We start from the raw sequence: 21,360 nt of genomic DNA on the forward strand, positions 1-21,360 counted from the left end.
ATGTTTTGCTCTCTCCATGTCAGGTAGTGCCAAATAGACGAATTCAATACGCGAACAGTACGCGTTATTGTATACTTTGCTTACAGGTCAGTGACAATAGATGCACCGCAATACACAGTCACACGGTACTGCACAAAGTATACTATGCGATTAGGCACCTCAGCACGGTATTGTTTACACTGTAAGTCAGACGTCTTTACACTTTAGGCAACACGAGGGACCACGGTGTTAAACAATTAAATACAACCTAGATCATAAGCATGACTAACGGTATGTACTGCCTAATACTGCTATAACAATCATAATTTAGGAAGGCATGACTTGAACATACATAATGATGAAAGTTTCTTTGTTTCTTTCTCTTGTTTTTTCGCTCTTGTGTTTTTTCTCTCATCTTGAATTCATGTTTAATATTCGTCTGTCCTTGTGAGCGCCCTGTTCAGTTTTGAATCTGGTTGTTGTGCACGGTACAATGTTGATTTTTGATCTAAACATTGTGAATATGCTTAATTTATACTGAAATATATTACAATCATAATGTGTGCAGCACAGTAATAACCTGGCTCTGAGGAAGGATATACTCCGAAATGCATTAGCCGGATGGGTTTTCTGTTTTGCCTCAATAGAGAGCATTAGCTTTTTTGGTGAAATTTAACCAATTAAGCATAATATTTTTATGGACTTATTTAATTTTCAAAATAATATATTCATTAAGACTATACATTTGAATCATCACTGAAGTTGGACTTTTGAATTTATTCAGAAACAAAGAGAAATTGATTAACCCAAAGTGGGTATTTGGGGTGTGCGGCCCACACCGAAGGCACAATTGCCTAGGTCTCCTCTTTCTCAATGTTCATTTTCTGTGCCCTACACGGTGACACGTGATAGTGGGCTGCACCCCACTAATAAACAAAATCAGAAGATTATAAACTACTAGTAAGAAAAGTAATTACCAGTAAAAGAAGCTGTGCACTCTCGCTTCTCTCTTTTCACCATTAACAAAATGCACACCATTGTCGCTTCAGACAGTGTGAGGCTGTCCAAATCGGGGTAAATGTTCTTTTACAACTATTTAGCAGTACTTAATGCAGTAATGTCTTTTAAGGGGAATGCTTCTACCCATTTGCTAAACATGCATAATATCACCAACACATTTTTTCCCTTGACAGGGAGGTAATTCAATAAAATCCTTTTGTAATGCTTCAAAGGGAAATTCAGGTGGCCGTAAATGTCCTTTTGGGGGTCTCTCACTCTTTCCAAAATTATAGGACACACATACTAAACCGTTTTTTACAAAAAGCAACAATGGCTGGTCTTCGCTTAGTGTTACTCCATGCTGTAGGGAGCAACTTGCACATTCCCGGTGAACCTACGCGAGACGGACCATGAGCATAGGACAACATTAAAGGCAAATACATAAGTGGTAATTTACATTTTCCCTCATCTTGCGTGTCTAGCCAACAACCATAAACATATTTCCCAGTCTGTTTCCATTCCTCTAATTCTTGGGCAGTAGCCTCAGACTGAGTTTTACCGTCTCTATTGTGTTGTCAAATGTCATTGTCTTCTTTTTGTGCGTGGCAGACAGACATGAGCTATACAGAAGACTGAATAGTTGTTTTGGCAGTCTGATCAGCAAAAGCATTGCCTTTTCCTGTATCATCTACAATTGTTTTGTGTGCACTGAATTTAATGATGGCCAATTTCTTTGGCAATGTCAAGGCATTCAGTAATTTCAAGATCAAAACACCATGCTATATTTTTATGCCATGTGAAGTCAGGAACCCTCTATCAGCCCATAGGCGACTAAAATTGTGTGCTATTCCAAAAACGTACTGGCTATCTGTGTGAATAAATGTTTACCGTAAGTCCTGCACGGAGTTCACATGCTCTGGTAAGGGCAATAATTTCAGCTTCCTGGGCAGAATGCTGAGGAATCCTACAGGTTTCAACTATTGTGTTTAGGGTTCTTATGGCATATGCTGCTTTAGAGGTGACATCTGGTAATTTAAGACCCCTCTACATACAAAGTACTGTCTGGCTAACAGGGGCATCTACCAGAGCCACCCGTCCCTTCATCAGTGGTTAGTACACAATCATGGATTTGAACAGAACCATCAGAAGGGGCGGGTAGCAAGGTGGCTGGATAGTAATGCGAGGTGCCAATAGTGTCAATTCATACCTAGTGAGCCTGGCATTGGTTAAATGTTGGGTCTTGGTTTTATTAATCAATATGTCTATTGCATCAGAGACTGAAAGAGTGACGAGATGTCCTAACAATAGGGCATCTGCTTGTTTCATGGATAATCCTGCAGCAGCAACACCTCGCAAACAATTTGGTAGTGCCCTTGCTACTGGATGTAAAGTCCAGGAAAAATATGCTCACAGCCAATTTTTACTCCCTTGCGGTTGCGTTAGTACAGATAAAGCACAGCCTTGGCTTTCATGCACAAACAGGGTAAAGGGTTTCTTGTAGTCTGGAGTTCCCAAAGCAGGTGAGTTACAAAGTGCTGTTTTAAGTGTGTTAAAGCTTTCATGGTGAGCAACAGTCCACGGCAAAGGAATAGGAGTGTTGCTCGAGTTTAGTTCTAGCAATGGTTTAGCCAGGAGGGAAAAATTAGGGATCCACTGCTTACAGTATGATGTCATCCTTAGAAACCCCCTGACTTCTCGCAAGTCCGAGGCCACTGGGGCCGCCAAGGAAGAGTGTCCCAAGGTGGATAGAGCACGATTGACACCACCCTCCGCCTCCATTGCCAGCCGGCAATAGAGCTCCTCCTCAAAAAGAAAATCTACCCCAGCTAAACTGTGGGTGAAGTGCGAGAAGCTGTGGATGGAGAAGTTGGCCGAACTGCCCAAGCAGGCACAATTGGTGCAGGCCAAGACTTTGTGAACTATAGAGTTGGTGGCAGCAGCTCTCTCGATGGCTAACAGTTCTGACCCTGTGAAGGTAGCCTCGGCAGCACAGAAAGTATCCTTGCCCACTAGGCGTGAGACTGCCACAGTGACTTTGACAACGTCTGCTGGCCCGCCGGAAGGGGAGGAAACTAGCTCAGGCCCCTGTTCAAGCCCCACAGTGGCAAAAGGGAGGGGCGTGGAGGCCCCGACACCGCCCTCCCAGGTCGTGGCCAAGCCATGGAGGGCTTGTCCACAGACGACGAGGACCAGGAGTCCTTGCACACGTTTCAGGAGGATGTCGAAGAAGAGGACGACTGAGACAGGCCTAGTTTTCCGATCCCGCCAGCTCAGCCGAGGGATGAGTATCTGGACATTCTGTGGACCCTTCATATCTTGGTATCAGAGATCTAGAAGAGGATGCCACCGGGCCTGGTTCCAGTGGTCCACCAGGCCCCCTTTCAGTCTCCAACAAACAAGAGGAAGAGTCATCTGACGCCCCCATTTCAGCCTCTGCACCCGCATCGATCCCCATCTCCCCCAGTAGACAGATACAGCCACGCCTACAGACACAAGGATATTGTTGCAGCGGGCGGCTGGTCTCTGCAGTTGCTTAGAGCATCCCCACCGGATGAGGTGGGATCGTTCCACTCCATGCTCGCCAGAGCTTTCAAGCTTTTTCAACTTGTGTCAGAAGAACCCAGGAAAGAAGGTTTCTTGTACCAGAGGCGCAAGACCAGGAGGAAGACCATTGTGGCGGTTCCCTTTCCAGATGACGTGTGAGAAGAGGGCCTGGCCCTAATGAAGAACCATTGCACAGCTCCAGCTAAACGTGATAGACTGGAGAAGAAGTATCGGGTGCCGGACTCTGCGCCCAAGTGCCTGACATTGCAACCATCGCCGGATTTCGTGGTATTGGTAGCTGCGAGGAAGCGATCGACTAACCCGTCCTCGTCATCTTCCGTCCCTTCTTTTTTTTTAAACTTTGTTTTTCACATCAACAATTACTATAATAAAAGGAAAGAGAAACAAAACAAGTAGAAAACCCTCCCTTCCACCCCCCTAGTGGACTCACACAACATCCCAGCAGAAAGAAAGAGTAGCCATCAGCAATTAAACAATGCTCGTAGAGTTTTCAGCTACTTCAAGGTAATCGTACAAGAATATAACTATCTTATCACATGAGAGCCACCACTGCGGCATGGCTACTAATTGTCAATCAACAGCCTGAAGCTGGCTCTACAGATTGAGGCCTTTGATTTGTTTCCATCAAGAATTATCTGAAAGGAAGCTAATAATTGAATGGGCGACTCGAGGCTGGTAGTGTCATAGCGTATCTGGTCTCTTTGTTCACACCCTTGAAAAAGTGGGGGGGGGGGTTAGGCCGACCCTATGTTCTAGCCACCAGGTATCTAGCCACCACAGAGGCCATTCACAGCAGTTTCTTCACTGTGCGGGACCCCCCCTTCGATTAGAGCCAGCAGCCATAACTCAGGTGTACAGCCTATAGCAGGGGGCAACATTCCAGCCATTGCCTCCCCTATAGCTGCCCAATAAGCCTTGATGCAAGGACAATCCCATGCTACATGGTAGAAATCGGCTGGCTCGATTACATATCTCTTGCATTTGGGAGGCCTTCCCGGGAAGTATTTATGTAGGGTATATGGAGAAAGATACATTTGGTGAAGAAATGTATAATGTATCAGTCTGTATCGACAGCTTATAGATATGTATCATGTTTGCATACGCATTAGCTTCCATTGACCCTTGTTGAAGCTTGTGCCCAAGGCGGCTTCCCATTTGGTTTTGTAGGAATTATCCCTCGCACCCAACCCAGATCTGATCAGTTTGTAAATGGTGGATGCCAGTTTCCCAGGCGAGACAGGAATAACTACGTAGCATTGCGCAGGGTGAGGTGCAGGAGTTTGTGGGAAATCGGGCCATATTTTTTTTAGCACACTACGCAATCTGAAGTATAAAAGTAACGTCACTGCGTTATGTGGAACCCTTGTGCGCAATCCTCCCATTGTATTGAGCGTCCATCTTGCACTATGTCCCCTAATGCCTGGACACCAAGAGGCTGGAAGTGTTCCTTAAATGACCATTCATGTGTAAGCGGGATGCCGACTACTTTATATAGCGGGAGCTCAGGTACATAGGAGGATGCAGTCTTCAACATTCGGTTCATTTGTCCCCAAGCTTTACATGTTACTGCCATGGGTTGAATCTCAGCCCTCGGGGCAGGTTTTCTCTTACCCCAAAGCATGCCCATCGGTACGCTAGGAGCAACAATTGCTTTCACTAGTAGGGTGTGTGGTGAGTCGGGATTTGGGGTGTTCCAGCCTGCAATATATTGCACCTGAGCCGATAAGTAATATATATACATGTCAGGGTATTCCAGCCCTCCAAATTTGTACGATCGAGTTAGTGTACAAAGGGATATCCTAGGGTGTTTCCCTGCCCAAACCAGTTTAGACATCATGCTACGTATCCGATTCCAGTAGCTAAGAGGGGGCCATGTAGATACATTACTGAATATGTACAGGAGTTTAGGAAGTATTGCCATTTTAGCCAAAGCCACACGCGCTGGCTGGGTAATTGGTAATGCCTCGATTTTCTGTTCTATAGCCTCTAAGGGGGCAACGTAATTGTCTTGGTACAGCCTGTCCCGGGTCGTGGAGACCATAATGCCCAGATACTGTATCCCACCCGGGCACCATCGGAACCCGTTACCCACGTCATCTTGTTGCACTGCCGGGTTTAAGGGCAGAATTTCGGACTTGTCCCAATTAATTTTAAGCCCTGAGTGTTCCTCAAATCTGATCACTTCCTGCATCAAGGGATCTAAGTTCCGCCGAGGCAGTTTGACATATAGTAGGATGTCATCAGCATATAGTGATATGGTGGAAAGGTGAGTCCGAACACGAATCCCTTGATGCGCATGTAATTCCCGAATGTGACAGGCCCGGGGCTCCATCACCAGAGAAAAAAGTATAGGAGAGAAGGGGCACCCCTGACGAGTGCCCCGCATGGGGTGTATGTGCGTTGAGATCGTCCCATTTGTGTATACGGCTGCCCGCGAAGCTGTGTATAATAGCCTAACCCAGCTAATGTAGCGAAGCCCTAACCCAGACCGACGGAGCACCTCGAATAGAAAGGGCCACTCGGCTGAGTCAAAGTATCAGCCGGTATCTAGCCGGTTAAGTGGCACAGCGAGTAGAGCACTCGCTTTGACATCCGTGCAGAGCCTGCTAACGCAGGTTCGAATCCCGGCGGGGCCAAACTCAGCCTTTCATCCTTCCGAGGTCGATAAATGAGCACCACACACCGTGGGTAATAAGCAGCGCCCAGATACCTGAGGGTTTGTAGCGCTATATAAATGCAAAATTATTATTATTATTATTATTAGTAAAGGCCTTTTCGGCATCCAGTGGGACGACCGCCATGGGTATCTCAGGGTCAACATTGTGTACAAGAGTAAATAACGGGACGCCTAACGTTATTTTGGGTAGATCTGCCCGGGATGAAGCCGGCCTGATCAGGGAGGACCAAAGACGACATGTGGGAGAGGAGTCTATTTGTAAGTATTTTTGTCAAAATGTTATCCGTGTTTATTAATCTTAGGGGTCTATATGAGGCTGGAGTTCGGGGATTCTTACCAGGTTTTAGGAGGACCGTGACTAGAGCTTATCTGGTGGACTCTGGCAGGGAGCCCCCAGCCAATGCGCTGTCGTACATGGCCGTCAAGTGGGGGAGCACCAGATCAGGATACGCCTTGTAGAATTCTATTGTCATACCATCCATTTCCAAGGCCTTCCCGCTAGGTAAGGATTTGATCGCAGTTCGAATTTCATCTTCAGATATGGTATCATTAAGGCCACTGCCTAGCTCCCGGTCCAGCCAACCTAGAGCTACCTCATCAGATCATCATGTCAGGGTGTGGGTCGCATGTATACAGCCGCTCATAGTAGTCCCTGAATGCGGCGTTGATTCCCCGCGAGTCCCTAACCAGTGTCCCGTCTATGTCTTCGACTCCTGTTATATTAGAGGTCAGGCGCTCCTTACGGATGCCCCAAGCTAGGGTTTTGCTCGGTCAGTCCCCTTCTCCATATCGTGCTGCCATTATCGGGTCCCCTATATATTTCTCCTCACTGTTAACCAGTTGCAAGAGTTCTTCCCTTTTGGCCTGTAACTCACGACATAGTTCACGCGTGTCTATTGAACCCTGCCTATAGTCCACTTCGCAAATTTTTGTCTCCAGCTCCCGCATGGTTCGGCGAATGGCCTTCAGGACGCCCTCGCACAACCCCCCCCCCCCCTCCGCCTTGAGATACAACATCCATGTATGTAAACCTTAAAGGCTTCCCAAACTGTACAGCGGTCAGGGACCGACCCTTGATTTGCCTGGAAGAAAATCTCAATATCCTGCTCTATCCCAGAGCAGAATGCCACATCCTCAAGGGCTGCAGCCCTAAATCGCTAACCGAGCAGGCCAGGGGGATACGAGGCTATTTCAAAACGTGCCATTACCGGCGAGTGGTTGGATAATGTCCGAGGCAGTATGGATGTTTCAGTAACTGCACGCGGCATAGGGGCGGTGGCCATTACAAAATCAATCCTGGATGCACTACTGTGTACATAAGAATGTGTATTCCCTGGTGTGAACATGCTTGCTTCGCCATACGTCAATCGGGCTGTGATATTGAGAAATGGTGGTCCAGGCTTTGACAGCTTGTGGAGGGGATAGCTGGGTCGTAACCAACCTGTCTAAATCCAACGTAAGAGCAAGGTTAAAGTCACCAACCCACACTATCTCATGGTCCGGAAACCTATGTATATGTCTGGCACACTGGTGAAAGAACTCAGGGGAATCCGTGTTCGGCGCATATATATTCACCAGGAGAACTTAATACTCAACACCTCACCCGAGAGCATAAGGAATCGCCCCTCTTCATCTTGAATCTTTTCAAGTAGTTTATATTGTAGGGAGGTATGTATATAAATAGCCACTCCTCTAGAGTGTGTGGAGAAGGAGTCGTATCTATGTATACCCCACCCGGGGAGCCTGGGAAGGGGAGTACCACGGGCCAGGTGGGTCTCTTGAAGGCACAGCACATTCGCCCAGTGATTTCTACTATAGTGCGCAATAAGTCGCAACTTCTTTGGATTGGTGAGTCCCAGTATATTCCACGAGAGGATTGTCAAGGCTGCCCCAGGCTTCCTGTCTAGTGTTGAATTGGCCATGTCACTGGTGGGAGTGTAGCCGCTGAACTAGGTAACATGTATAGGAGCCATGCATGATGGCTACCCGTGCAGTTATATGTGCAGTATCGATGCAGTCTGTGTGAGTAAAAAAAAACAAAACCAAGACCATGGTGGCAAAGGCCAACATACATTCGAGCCTGAGCACAGGCTCCCCCCTGCCAACCCCCTCCCACGCCAGGAACAAAATACCCATTGAAAATCCCAAACAACTGTGAACAGCCCCATCCACGACACCCCCCACCAACCTCCCACTCCCACCCACGCCAGAAACCATAACCTACCGGCATTCTACCCACCCTTCTCACCCATCCCACCCATCCCAAACAAACTGCAACTAAACTGAACCACAGTGTCTGCGGGAATTGGGGCTCTGAGGGCAGCTCCAGCGCTCCGTATGGCAACGGCTATGCAGACAAGCCCCCCCTTCCCTCCACCCACCTGCGAATCAATGATTGCCAGTACTCTTCCCCCAGGTGCAACATTCTCTTGCCACAGGAAATCAGTACCAGGTCAGGATGGGTTCGGGGGAGATCTCCCTGGCTCCACCAAATTTCTAGCAAATTGTTCTGCCGCCTCCAAGGCCATAAAGAAAATTGCGGACCCTTTATGTTGCACATGCAGCTAGGCTGGGTACATCTTGGAGTATTTGAACCCTTTACTCCGTAGGATGCTCTTAGCTGTTTGGAAAGTCTTCCTTTGGTCTTGGACCGCCGGGCTAAAATCAGGGAATGGACGTATGGTGGAGCCCTCCCACCTTAGCTCTTTCTTCTCCCGGGCTGCTCGTAATATGATGTCCCTGTCCCGGTAGCAGAAAATTCTTGCAATGATGGGGCGTTCCGGGGCATTCCGGGGTGCCCGGAGGTGGTCTGGGCGCCAGAGAGCGGTGCGCACGTTCTACCATATACATGTTAGTTAGTGGCGGACTATCTATGATTTCTACCAAGAGCTGCTCAACAAACTTCTCCATATTGTCTGTGTGTAGATTCCGTGACCCCGGTAATTCTAACATTGTTCCTCCTCGAGCGCCCTTCCAAATCCTCATTCTTCGCCGCTATTTTCTTAACCAGTTGCTGAAGAGTAGCTGCAATGATGTGACTATGTCCTCTGTGGATCCAATCCTCTGCTCCGCTTTCTCCATGCGCCCACAAAGCTTTTCTATTTGCACAGCCGATATGTCGAATTTATAGGTGAGGGCATCAATGTTGACCCCGAGCGTATCAGTGCTCCCTTTTAAATGCAAGCAGCGTATGATTCAGGGCCGCTATGTCTACTTGCTCCGCCACTGGCGCTTGCAGGGCTGAGTCCTGGGATTGCGCCTGATCTGTACGAGCGAATTGCTCCATCTTCGCCTGCTTCTTCCGATTACCCATATATGCTCGACAGGAGTGGCAGATTGGGCCAGTCCCGTTATCTCTGGCCCTGGTAATTAAGTGCCACTGACTGACCTCTCAGTCCGCCAAGTGAGCCTAGCGTCCCGCCTCTCAACGCGGTCTATAGCTTGCTATAAGCACTCAGCCCCCCACACTCCCGCAGGGACCAGGTCACAAATTCGCCCGTACGCCCGGCAGCCCTACGCTGGCACTCGAGATTTGACAGCCTAATGTATTGGTTAGCATGTACTCCGCACCTCAGGGGGAGATCCAGACATCCAAGGCCCAGGACCCTTTCTTCGCACTAATACAGCTTACCACATCTCATCTATGCTTTTCAGTGTTCTCTTCTGACAGTGCTATAATTGTGGGCCCAGAGGAATTTATCAGACACCAGCGCCGAGCCCACAGGGTTCAAGGGTATCCCTCTCTCCCCGGCTCCAGTGCACGACTTGTTCTAGCGCCCTTAATTATCCAATGATCTAGCGGCCCAATCTCAGTCCGGCCCTGCTCCTAGGATAATGCTTGGGCAGGTCAATGATCATCACAGAGCTTGTGTGGGCATTTAGCACATTATCTGCGACCTCTGCCCCTGGTGCCACTGGACGCCTAGCTGTCGTTATGGGTCGGCTGCCCACTTCTTCACTCCACAGGGGCAGACCGCCAGCAGACTCTATCAGAACTCACCGGACGGCAGAGCTCCAACGGTGGCGCAGGCCGGCGCCCGCTGCATCTCCATGCTCTTCAGCGACCTCACACTCCAAGGCAGCCAGCCTGGGGGCAGCGCCAGGCCCAGAGTGAGACCGGGCACCAATAACACTCCGCCTGGCCTGGGGAAGCAGTGCCAGCACACGGAGCCCCAGGCAGGAGCAGGCAGGTCAAGAGGAGGAGGGCGGGAGGGAAGGATGCCAGTCTCCAAGGACCACTCTCAGGATCCCACCGCTGCGCCCACATCCACCAGCCTCAGGGCACTTGTTCCTAGGCAGGTATCAGCTTATCCGCCGGCCCCGCCAAGTCAGGGGGGTGTTCATCCGTGTGCCGCACAGTTCACCGAGGCCAGTGCAACCGTCGCTGCAGGGCCACAGCCAGTCCTTGCGGATGCGATTTCCCATGCAAGTCTGTCAGCTCCAGCCTGCCAGCCCCTGCCCCGCTATCCCATGCAAGGCAGTTCCTCCAGGCGGCGATCGGGGGCGGTTGTCACAGGCACCTCGACCGCTTCTTGCTACGCGGGCTACTCCTTCCCCACTCTCCTCAGCCACGCCAGGCAGGACGGATCACTTTAAAGAACCTCCGGAGCAGCGGACAGCCACACAAATTCTTCGGGGGGAGCCTGATATGTTCACATTAGCACTCATGGGTGCCGAGGCTCGGTGGTTGAGAAGGCAGGATGTTCAACGAATTTTCGTACAAGCCGTTACCGGAGCTTTTCAGCCAGTGGCCATCTTGGTCTGCTGCGCAACTGCGCCCCCACATCTTCCGTCCCTTATGACAGCGAGGGGAAGAAGTTGGACGCTGTGGGAAGGAAGGTGATGTACATCGTGGCGTCCACTATCAAGGCGGCCAAGGCACTGGCGATCCTGACCCGGTGCGACAGGGAGCTAGCTGTGGTACAAGCTGGGCCCTATTCTGGAGTTCCTCCCAGACGATAAGAGGATCGAGGCAATCGCTCTGTTGCAGGAAGGGGGAAATTGCATCTAATCATGCCATTACAGTGGCATTGGACTTGCCGACACGGGGTTCCGGCAGATGGGGAACAGTGTCTGCCTTCGTCCACAGGTCACGGATTTCTGGCAGGAAGTCCAGGCGAAGGTGTTGGACATGCCTTTCGACAGAGAGAACTTGTTTGGGAAGGTTGTCGATGAGTCCCTCCAGGCCATCAAGGCGGATATGGAGACGGCTCATTCCTTGGGCACTCCAACATCAGCGCTCTTCTTTTTGATCCGCCAGGGGATGGTCGGGCAGGTCTTCCAAAGGTTTCTCCTCTTCGTACCGCCAACCTTCCAGATCCACGACCCAGGAAGCCTACAGAATCCGTTCCCAGGCCTACAGTAGCGAAGAACAGTGTTGCCGTCGCCCGCAGGGCAGGACGCCGGTTCCGAAACAGGCATGAACTGGCCTAGACGTTGGGGGCCCCCACACATGCACCCCGGTGGGCGGCTAGCTGACGAGGTTGGTCACCGAGTGGAATTAGATCACCACCGACAGATGGGTGCTGGCCGCTCTTGCCCAAGGACACACTCTGGAGTTTCAAAGCAGGTGTCTGTGGATCTCTCCGGTGTCCCGTCAGGAGCAGCACATTCCTCAGCTCCTGGAAGAGGTGCGGGCCATGCTGCGAAAAGGGGCGATAGAGCTAGTTTCCTAACGACTCCGGGGCTGCGGAGTCTATTACAGATACTTTCTGGTCTGAAAGAAGACTGGGGCTGGAGGCCCATCGTAGACCTACGACATCTCAACAAATATTTAAAGTCCCAAAAGTTCAGGATGGTCCCATTGCAGCATATGCTCGGCCAACTGGAGGAAGAAGACTTCTTGACGTTGCTGCACCTGGAGGACGCATATTTCCACGTCCCCATTCACAAGAAACATCAAAAGGTTATGCGTTTCGTAGTGCAGGGCCAGCACTACCAGTTAAAGGCCCTATCTTTCGGATTGAAGTCGGCCTCCAGAGTGTTTACAAGAATGACTGGCACCGGTGGTGGCCCATCTACATCTGCGGGGTATAAATGTATACCCATACCTCAACGACTGGCTTATCTGGGCCCGCTTGTGGGGGCTGGCCGTCGGACACACCGAGATGACCGTCCAGCTACTGACGGATCTGGGATCATCCATCAACTACCCGAAGTCCTGCTTGACACCATTGCAGAATGCGCTGTTCCTAAAGAGCCAGAGCCAGACTCAATACGGTGTCCTGCCTGGCATCATATTCGGAGGAGAGGGTAGCGGCCATTCACGAGAAGGTGCAGCAGCTGTTGTTGATGAAGACTGCCATGGTGTGAACAATCAAGTAATTTCTCGGCATGATGTTGTTGTGCATCTACTTCATTCGGCTCCGCACGTTGCAAGTGCGCCATCTGTAGGAGTTCCCGGATGCTCGCTGGATACAGGTGTACGGAAGCTTCACAGACAAGATCCCGCTCGCCAACGAGTTCCGCCAGGCGATAAGGTGGGGCGTCTGCTCCAACATCAGTTGGGGCACAGGGTTTCAAAACCCTCCATACCAGGAGACGCTCACCACAGACTCTTCCCTGGAAGGTTGGCGAGCCCACACCAGACGTCTGCACGCCAGAGGCCTGTGGCTGCCGGTGGAGAAGGACCTACATATCCACATCGTGGAGATCCGGGCAGTGTTCTGGGCCCTCAAGTCATTCCTTCCGTCTCTGAAGCGCAAGGTGGTGAGGATCTTCATGGACACCACCACCACCACCACCATGTTCTACATCAGAAAACTGGGCCACTCGTTCCCCAGCGCTCTCCAAGGAAGCGCAGGACTTGTGGCGCTGGGCTGTCGGACAAGAGATATTCCTTGTTCCTCTTCACCTAGCGGGAGTCAAGGCCACCATCGCAGACTCAATCAGCAGGGAATTGCGTTCCTGCCACGAGTGAGAACTGCGGCAGGACCAGGTGTGGACTTCATCTTCGTCAAGTGGTGTAGGCAGCAAACTCCAAATGCCAGAAGTTTCCCAGCAGATTTTACCAGTCGAGGAGCCTGGGGGACACGTTCTCCTTCCTGTGGGAAGGGCTGTTTCTGTACGTGTTACCGCTCCTTCTACAAGTCATCAACACTCAGACAGTGCCAATGCAGGATGATACTCATCGCCCTGGCATGGTCGAGGCAGATTTGGACCCAGATCTTCTCAGACTGTCAGCATCGCCTCCGGTCAAGCTGCCAGTAGGTCTAGATCTTCTCACCAGAGAAAGAGGCGCAATCCTACATCACAACCCAGGATTGCTGAACCTGAGAGCTTGGCTCCTGCAGTCCCAGAGTTTGTAGTATGAGTTGCTAGCGGACTGCAGGGAGGTCCTCACAAAAGCAAGGGCATCATCGACCTTGAAGTGCTACGGTCACAAGTGGAAATGTTTTGCTACGTGGTGCCGGTCACAGAAGATTACCCTTTTTGAGAGTCATGGCCCCACAGATCCTGCCGTATGTGCTATACTTGACCAAGGCCGCACTTGCGCATGCCTCCATCAATGTACATCTGGCAGCCATCTCCTGCTACACCAGATGGACAGGAAGATCGTCGCTTTGGTCCCATCGACTCGTCAAGGTGTTTCTCAAAGGACTTTTCAGATCTTTCCCGCCAGTGAATGCTCCTGCCCCGGTGTGGGAACTCAACGTGGTTCTGACGAAGCTCATTGGGGCCCCCCTTTTGAGCCTCTGCATCAAGCTCCACTCAAATTCCTCCTGTGGAAGACAGCTTTCCTAGTGGCCATCACCTCTGCCAGGAGGGAGGGTGAGATCCGGGTCCTATCGGCAAGCAACCATAACTGGAATTCCACGAATCACCTTTCCTTCATGCCGAAGTTTTCATCGGAATTTAACATCAACGAGGCTTTGGTCATACCTGTTTTTTTTTCCCAAAACCTTTGTTGCCGGCGGAAAGGGCTGGACGTTGCTCGTGCCCTGAAGTTCTACGCAACACGCACAAAGAGTTTTTTCGGAAGACTTCACAGCTGTTCTTAATCTTTGGTCCTGTGAACCATGGGAAGGCCTTGTCCAAGACTTCCACTACAAGGTGGCTCTCCGGCTGCATTGTGCACTGTCATTGGTTGCCTAACCGACCGCTGCCTGGCCATCCGAGAGCCCACTCCACCAGAGCGATCGCTGTGATGATGGCATTTCTGTCTGGTGTGCACCTGCTTGACATCTGCAGGGCTGCTACGCGGAGGTCCACTCACACCTTCATGAAATTCTACTGTGTCAGCAGCGATTCCAGGGAGGAGTCCAAAGTCGGCCAAGCAGTGTTACGCAACCGGTTTGCTTGAGTTGAGCCTGGGCCAGGGGTAATTGTAATTGCTTCTGTTGAGCCTTGCCACCTCTCGTGGTTGTGTATTGTTGTACTGCAATGTATTAGTTATTCATGAGCATGTGAATCCATGCCAGACCCCATGCTGGAGACGGAACAAGTTACTTACCTTCAACTATTGTTCTCCAGCATTGGTCTGGCATGGATGCACATGCGAACCCTCCCTCCGACTCCTCTGCAGCTCTTCTTGGTCATGCCGCCACTTGCCTGCTTAACAAATCTGAAGATGGCTGCCAGAGGAGGGGCTTATAGAGAGGACTGCCATTGGATGGGGGCAGTATGACCCAGAGGACAGTGATTGGTTTAAAGGAGAAATGCAGTTTGTAAGTGAAACAGTTTTTTCTTTTACAAAGGATTCCCAGCCTGACTGGGAATATTCATGAGCATGGATGTGTATCCATGCCAGATCAGTGCTGGAGAACAATAGTTACAGGTAACTCTTTCCTTACTGGGAGTACTTTATGCCCAAGGGATGCTAGGAACTGCAATAGTCGCTCTGTGCAATCCGCACATTGCTCTTGGGTGTCGGCTGCTATCACAAGATCATCAACATATATTGTAAAAGCACTGTATGAGTGGTTGGAGTGAACCTGTCCAATCGCGTCCTTAAAGTTTGTCTATATATACTCAGACTTTCGTGTGTCCCTATAGTTCTCTACAGAAAGTATACGCTCGCCCTTCAACATTAAAAGAAAATGGATACTGACTGTCTTTGTGGATTGGAATGCTAAAAAAGGCATTTTTAAGATCAATGACAGTAAAATATTCTGCCGATGGCGGAATCATAGGGACATGTCGGGGACCACAGGGAACTGAGGAACTACGACCTTGTTAATGGCACAGAGATCAATTACAATTTTCCACTGAGACCAAACCAGATGGTTTTCCTTTGCTTCGGTTCTGTATGGGTAAAATAGAACTTTTAGGGGACTACCCACTATTTCCTTTAATATCCCCCTTCATCAAGAGGTCCTGTATTACTCGTTTGATCCCTTCTAACCCTTACTTTGCAAACTTATATTGGGGTACTCTGGGTAACAACGCCCCTGGTTTTAATGGGCTCCACTACCAAGCAGCCTACATCATTGGAGCCAGTGTCCCAAATAACAGGGTTAATTTGTTTTTAATGCTTGAGGTAATTCATTAGTGGCAACAACAAATCACTCTGCACAACACGTTAAATATACCCCATCAAGCGAGCAAAAAATGTTACCATGCAAACTCTTAAGTAGATCCATGCCCAACAAATTCAAAGCACATTTGTATGTAACCACCAGCACAGCCTTACAAGAGATGGGACCAATGATGACTACCACTGGTTCCAATATTGGACTTCGAATAGGTTCATTTGTGAAACCCACTAATGTATTAATATTCCCGGTGAGGGGAATGGATGACACTAGTTTGTGGGATATCGATGTGTTTGAGGCACCAGTGTCTAGCAGGAATATAGCCCGCTTGCCGTGTACCGCCATTTCAACAAATGGTCCCTTTGGATCTACAGGGATACACACGCATCCCTTTCCCTCTCCTGGGCAGCCCTATTCCACATAGTCACCCGCTGTATACTTGCCCACATAATATTCCCTAGCCGAAATACTGCAGATCCTTTCGTGGGTCAAAGTAATTGAGCTGCCCACTATTCCCTTCAGGTGCTCCACTATTTGTTTGAATGCCGCGATCTGCCTTTATAAATGTTCCACTTGACAAGCTGCGAATCCATGATCGGCCGCAACCTATTCTCCTTAGCGGACATTCTCCGATCTAAAGATCCTCAGCCTTTGTGCCAATGCTCCAGAGGCTTCTTGTAAACCTCTCCTTTTTAAATATTTTAAACAGGGAGGACGGGATGGGGGACTCGATGTGCATACATTTGATAAAACAACCCATCAGAAAAAAAGGAACTGAAAAGGCTGGTTAAGGAACTGGAACAAGCGGGTGACGGAAATTTAGTGAAGATAAAAAAATTGAATCAACAATATAATAACTGGTCTAAGGCCCACAGATTTTAAATAAATGAAAGTGAGGCTGAGGTTATGCTAGATATTTTGCAACGGTGGGATGGAAAACAATGTTGGTCTTTAACTAAAACTCCAGGTGCCCAAACGTTGTTACAAAATCAGCCTATTTCCCAGGCTATCTGGGAAGGGCACTTCAAGGTGCTATACTCCGTTAGTAACAGCAGTGATTCTGATTGTTTGGAGTATGCTACGAACCGGGAGAATACGAAGGGGTGGTTTTGTCTTGATATTGATGTAGATTCCCTTCGGAGATCAATTTTGAAATGTCTGACCTCTAATGCCCTCTGACTGGACAGTCTCTCAAACATGACTTTGAAGTCCTACCCTGACATGTGGGCCAAGGTTGTTCTTCACTCGTTTACAAATATTATGCACTTGCACTTTATACCTCCATCCTGGAAGGATGCTTTTATTGTACTCATAAGAAGGGTGAATAGAGCAGACCCTAATAATTATAGACCTTCTAGTCTCGTCATATAAAATATTTGGGACACATGTTTTTGAAGAAATACAAAGGTGGGCGACCTCGATAAATGTCATGGACTTATTTCAGTCAGGTTTTAAGAATGGGCTAGCACTTCTTTAAACACTTTGATTATCCATGTTGTAGCTAAACAATCTCAATTGCCTAAAATGGAACTCTATGTAGCATTCTTAGATATCTTTGATTGTGTAAGAAGATCTACACTATGGGTAGGATGCGTAAATTCTGGGTCCAGAGGGTCTTCTAAACATGCTGATGGCTCTTCATACATAGTTAGACTGGATCAGCAACAAAGGTACATTCACTGATTAAATCAGTTCCACCTGGGGACTACGCCAGGGATGTTTTTTTGCCTCTTTTCTTTTTAGTACTTATATTTTGGATTTAAAAACTGCCCTCATTAAATTAAGAGCAACCCCCCCTAAATTGGCTTCTGCTTTTATTCACTATTTATTATATGCAGATGACATTTATTGTATCCGATTACACCCCAATCGGGTTACATCCTTCATTATGTGGGGTCTACAATCATTGTATGAACCTAGACTTAATGATGAATATTGATAAATAAAAAGGTTTTAGTAATTAGCCCGAGAAGGCCCAGAAATGGTATTTTAATTGTTCTTTTAGATGGAAATGAATGAGTCCGGCGCTTGAGAAAGTTGTCTCTTTTAAATGTTTGTGTATGTTAATAACATCGAAGAACGATGAGCTAGGGATTACATAGACTACCAATTCAGTGAAATGTCTGTGGTTGCCCAGTTGTGACAGTTAGATAGAACATGTAGTTGATTAGCTATTATCTCCAGGCAATAACTCCTAAATTAATGAATGGAGTAGACACTTAACTAATTCCTGTTCATTGGACCAAAGTTGAGGCCAAAATCTTGGCAAAAAAGTCTTGAATCTACCCCAGCGGGCGGGTTCCACTACCTGCAATAAGACACATTTAAGGCCTTTTGTCCCTCCAAGTTCGTATCACTTGGGGCTGCTTACCATTATATAGAGGTTTACTGGCCAAGGCCAACCAGGTCCTTATGCACTGTTTTAGATGTTATCAAGAATAAATCCTCTAAGGTGCTAGCAACGTGGTGAGATTGGTGTATGATGACCACATTGCAAGAAGTAGGTCCGTCAGAGGACAAACTGATATCCTGCCTTCTTAGTACTAAGAAAACATAATTTTACTATGACTGGATGATTAACCAGGATCTGTTCGTTTTAAGGTTTTAAGATTTTTTGAACATTTTCGAAATTGAGATAAAAACGTTTAACACACTTCAATTCTCTTTACATAAGCACTCCGCAAAGTATGGATCTATGGTGATTGGACTGTAGGTAAATCATTTTCCTACTTATGTTATTGGTGCAAGGCTAAAAATACCAAAACAGGACAGACTTTCTTGTTTCTGTGAAAGTACAGTAGAAACACTGGAGCACTTATTCGTAGACTGTGTATATTTAGCAGAGGCATGCTCCTTAGTGTTTGGTAAATTTGGCTTAACACATGCTGTAACATTGCAAATGTTATTTTGGCATCGTTTGCCTTGTGAATCCAGCACCATGATTTTTATTGCTGCTATAAGATTTTAAAACTTGGTCTTTACTGATAAATTTGGATTTTAGATTTATTTTATATATTTTGTTCTTATTTTTACTGTATATGATGAAATGGTGTGTTTTAACTATCAGGTACTTTATATTGGCTTTTTATAGATGTGTGAAAAGTTTGATAAACTGTATCACACAAATACATTGTGCTACTAAAGGGGTGCATCCCCCTTTCCTGGCATTGGCAGCACAAAACAAATGCAAAAAGTTGAGAAAATGTACTTTGACAGCTGATCTTTAAAGTATTTCTGGCTCTCGTTTGAGTTTCAGGGACTTCCTACTGGATCTTCTGGCAGGATTTGGTCCCAAGTTCTTCTGGAGTTAAAAGCCAATGGTGGACTGTGGGTCAAAGACCTTTCCAGTTCTTACACCACCACAGCTAGAAAGATGTTTGTTCAAGTGGCTTACTCAAGGAGGGATGCTGGGTGGGGAGCTATTGGACCCTGGTAATGATTCATTCTCCCATGGCTCTGTACTGACGGCCCGTCTCCCCCTTCTGAATATCATCATCACTGCCTTGATGCAAGCTTGGGCCTATGGGGTGTTGCCCCCATTCCTCCACCAAGGACCTGACTCCCCAAATACCTCCTTGAAACTCTGTTGCATGCTTGTACCTTTTCCCACTACTCTTAAACGTCACTTGAGATTTTTGTTGATTCCCTCTGTACTCCAAACCCCTTGCAACCTCTCATCCCATTTTTTCACCACTCCGCTAACTTGTTCCCTGGTCTGTTTCCTCTGCTTTTCCTCCATCCTCCTTTCAGACCTTTCTCCACCTGCCTATCCTTTCGCCAACTGTTGCCAAACGTGCTACTACTCGTTCTTCCGTCTGGGTTTCCTTATATATGCCCAGTCCTTTTGCCTTGGTCCGGGCTCCCTGTCTGCTGACAAGATTTCTTTTGTCAGTGTGGGATTGTTGGGGTTTTAACAAGCTTTTTACTTAAGGTGTGTTTCTTTTAGGAATGCAGGTCTCCTGCCTTCTCTGGAGTGAGAATGCAAGAAACGGATCCACCATGTTGGATTTCCTTCAATGTTTGAGCATTTGTGGAAGCTTCAGAGCGCTATTCTGAGCGGGTCTAGTAATCGCTGCTCAGACAGCATCTCCGTCTGGGAACCACTTCATTTAGAACCCATATGCGGTCACTATCTGGGAATGACACTTTGCTTGGGGGAAAAATTACAAATATTTCTTCAATGCAGGGGTCTTTGTTAAAGGGGTTGCAGTGCAGTGCTCTTATTATCAGCAATGCTTCCTTCTGTACTTAAAGCATTCTTTAAAGGGTCAGGTGTCTTTTTCTGGCTCATGTGCCAAATCCATGCCCCCACAGTGTTTGGGCTGGTGAATGGGACCCTTGCCACAACAATCACAGGCACCGAATCACAGTGCAGGTGGCAGTGCCTGGACCCCGTGGTCACTTTTTCCACACCTGCAGTTAGACAAGGAATATTGTCACAGTACCCAGATATGACTACCATGCTGTACAATCTGTCCATCCTCCACTTATGTAATGTACTTTGTTCCTGATGTACATGGTTTTAATCTCTCCTCTGTATCTGTACTAGGTGTGGCTGAGAGTGGTTAAGGAAAGTAAGGCTGCGGGAGGAGGGACACATCTGTAAGGATGCCACCACCCCTGGATATCGTGAAGGTTGCCGTTGAATGGCCAGGAGCCAATGCCCAGCTCATTGAAATTGATCAGGTGAGCTGCTTGTGATTTGCATTTCAGAGGCGGTCTGAAAGCATGTATGAAGAAAGGGTCTTGACAGCCAAGCTTACAGGTGTGCAAGATGGGTGGAATTCCATCTGCCTGTATGTTATTAATGAGAAGCTGCTTTTCATTTCCCCATGTCCCTTTGCGGACCAAGCTCTGCCTTTCCCTGCCATATGCATACATGTAATGGCAGATCACTAGGAGATGTGGCAAAATATCTGTTACTTATATACCAGTTAATGTTATTGCTGCTTTGTCCTTGGTTCTGAACTTCATTCTGCCCTTTGCTTGTCCTGTTATTCCTCTTTTTCTTTTTTTATAATAATGGCTGTGTAATCAGGGTAATATTTTAGTCCTCCGAGCTGTTGTGCAAATGCTTACTACATATCTTGCAAATTATGAACTGCAGCAAGGGCTAGAGGCTTCCATGTTAGCTTACACACAGTCTATGATGGTGCAAGTTTGTCTCTAACATACACAACAGATACAGCATGGTCAACTACAATCCAAAGTTTCTTCACACACACACACACACACACACACAATAGTGTGAGAAACCTGAAGGTGTTTCACCCGCTGGTCCCTGGCGATCTGTCATCAAGGTGGCTAGGACACGGCCATCACTTTTGGATCCAGTTCCTGGGGGTGGACCAGTGTGGGAGGATCACCTGGGTGAGGGGCCTTCAGGGAGTGTGACACCGTAGGGCGAGACGTGGTAGCCCCTTCCCTGTAACACTGTTACCCCATCCTACCCAGTAGGATACTTAGGAATTCAAACCCCCTTTTTCCCGACGCAAACACTTTCCCACGGACAACTCACTGTGAAAGAAAACAGACTAACCGCCGAACCGTATACCTGACATGTCCCACTACAGTGGTCAGGCAGGGTCAGGAAATTACTGATCATTACACACACCTGACTTCCATCACACTTCCACACACATAAAAGGTGGAGCACAAAAGCACACT

General features: G+C 48.1%; 1 protein-coding gene across 5 annotated transcripts in view; it reads left to right on the forward strand.

Annotated features, from left to right (window-relative positions):
• The window catches only part of ELMO2 (engulfment and cell motility 2), a 1,054,165-nt gene that overhangs the window by 315,737 nt on the left and 717,068 nt on the right, over positions 1–21,360 (forward strand). For all 5 annotated transcript variants that reach the window (XM_069651200.1, XM_069651203.1, XM_069651199.1 and 2 more), the window contains exon 2: positions 20,243–20,379. In XM_069651200.1, coding sequence (XP_069507301.1) covers positions 20,302–20,379 — 78 coding nt within the window. In that variant the 5' untranslated portion in view covers positions 20,243–20,301. The remainder of the gene's footprint in view (positions 1–20,242; positions 20,380–21,360) is intronic.

Source organism: Ambystoma mexicanum, chromosome 3p (assembly GCF_040938575.1).
Source record: "Ambystoma mexicanum isolate Mex_15411 chromosome 3p, UKY_AmexF1_1, whole genome shotgun sequence".
NCBI classification, from domain to species: domain Eukaryota; kingdom Metazoa; phylum Chordata; class Amphibia; order Caudata; family Ambystomatidae; genus Ambystoma; species Ambystoma mexicanum.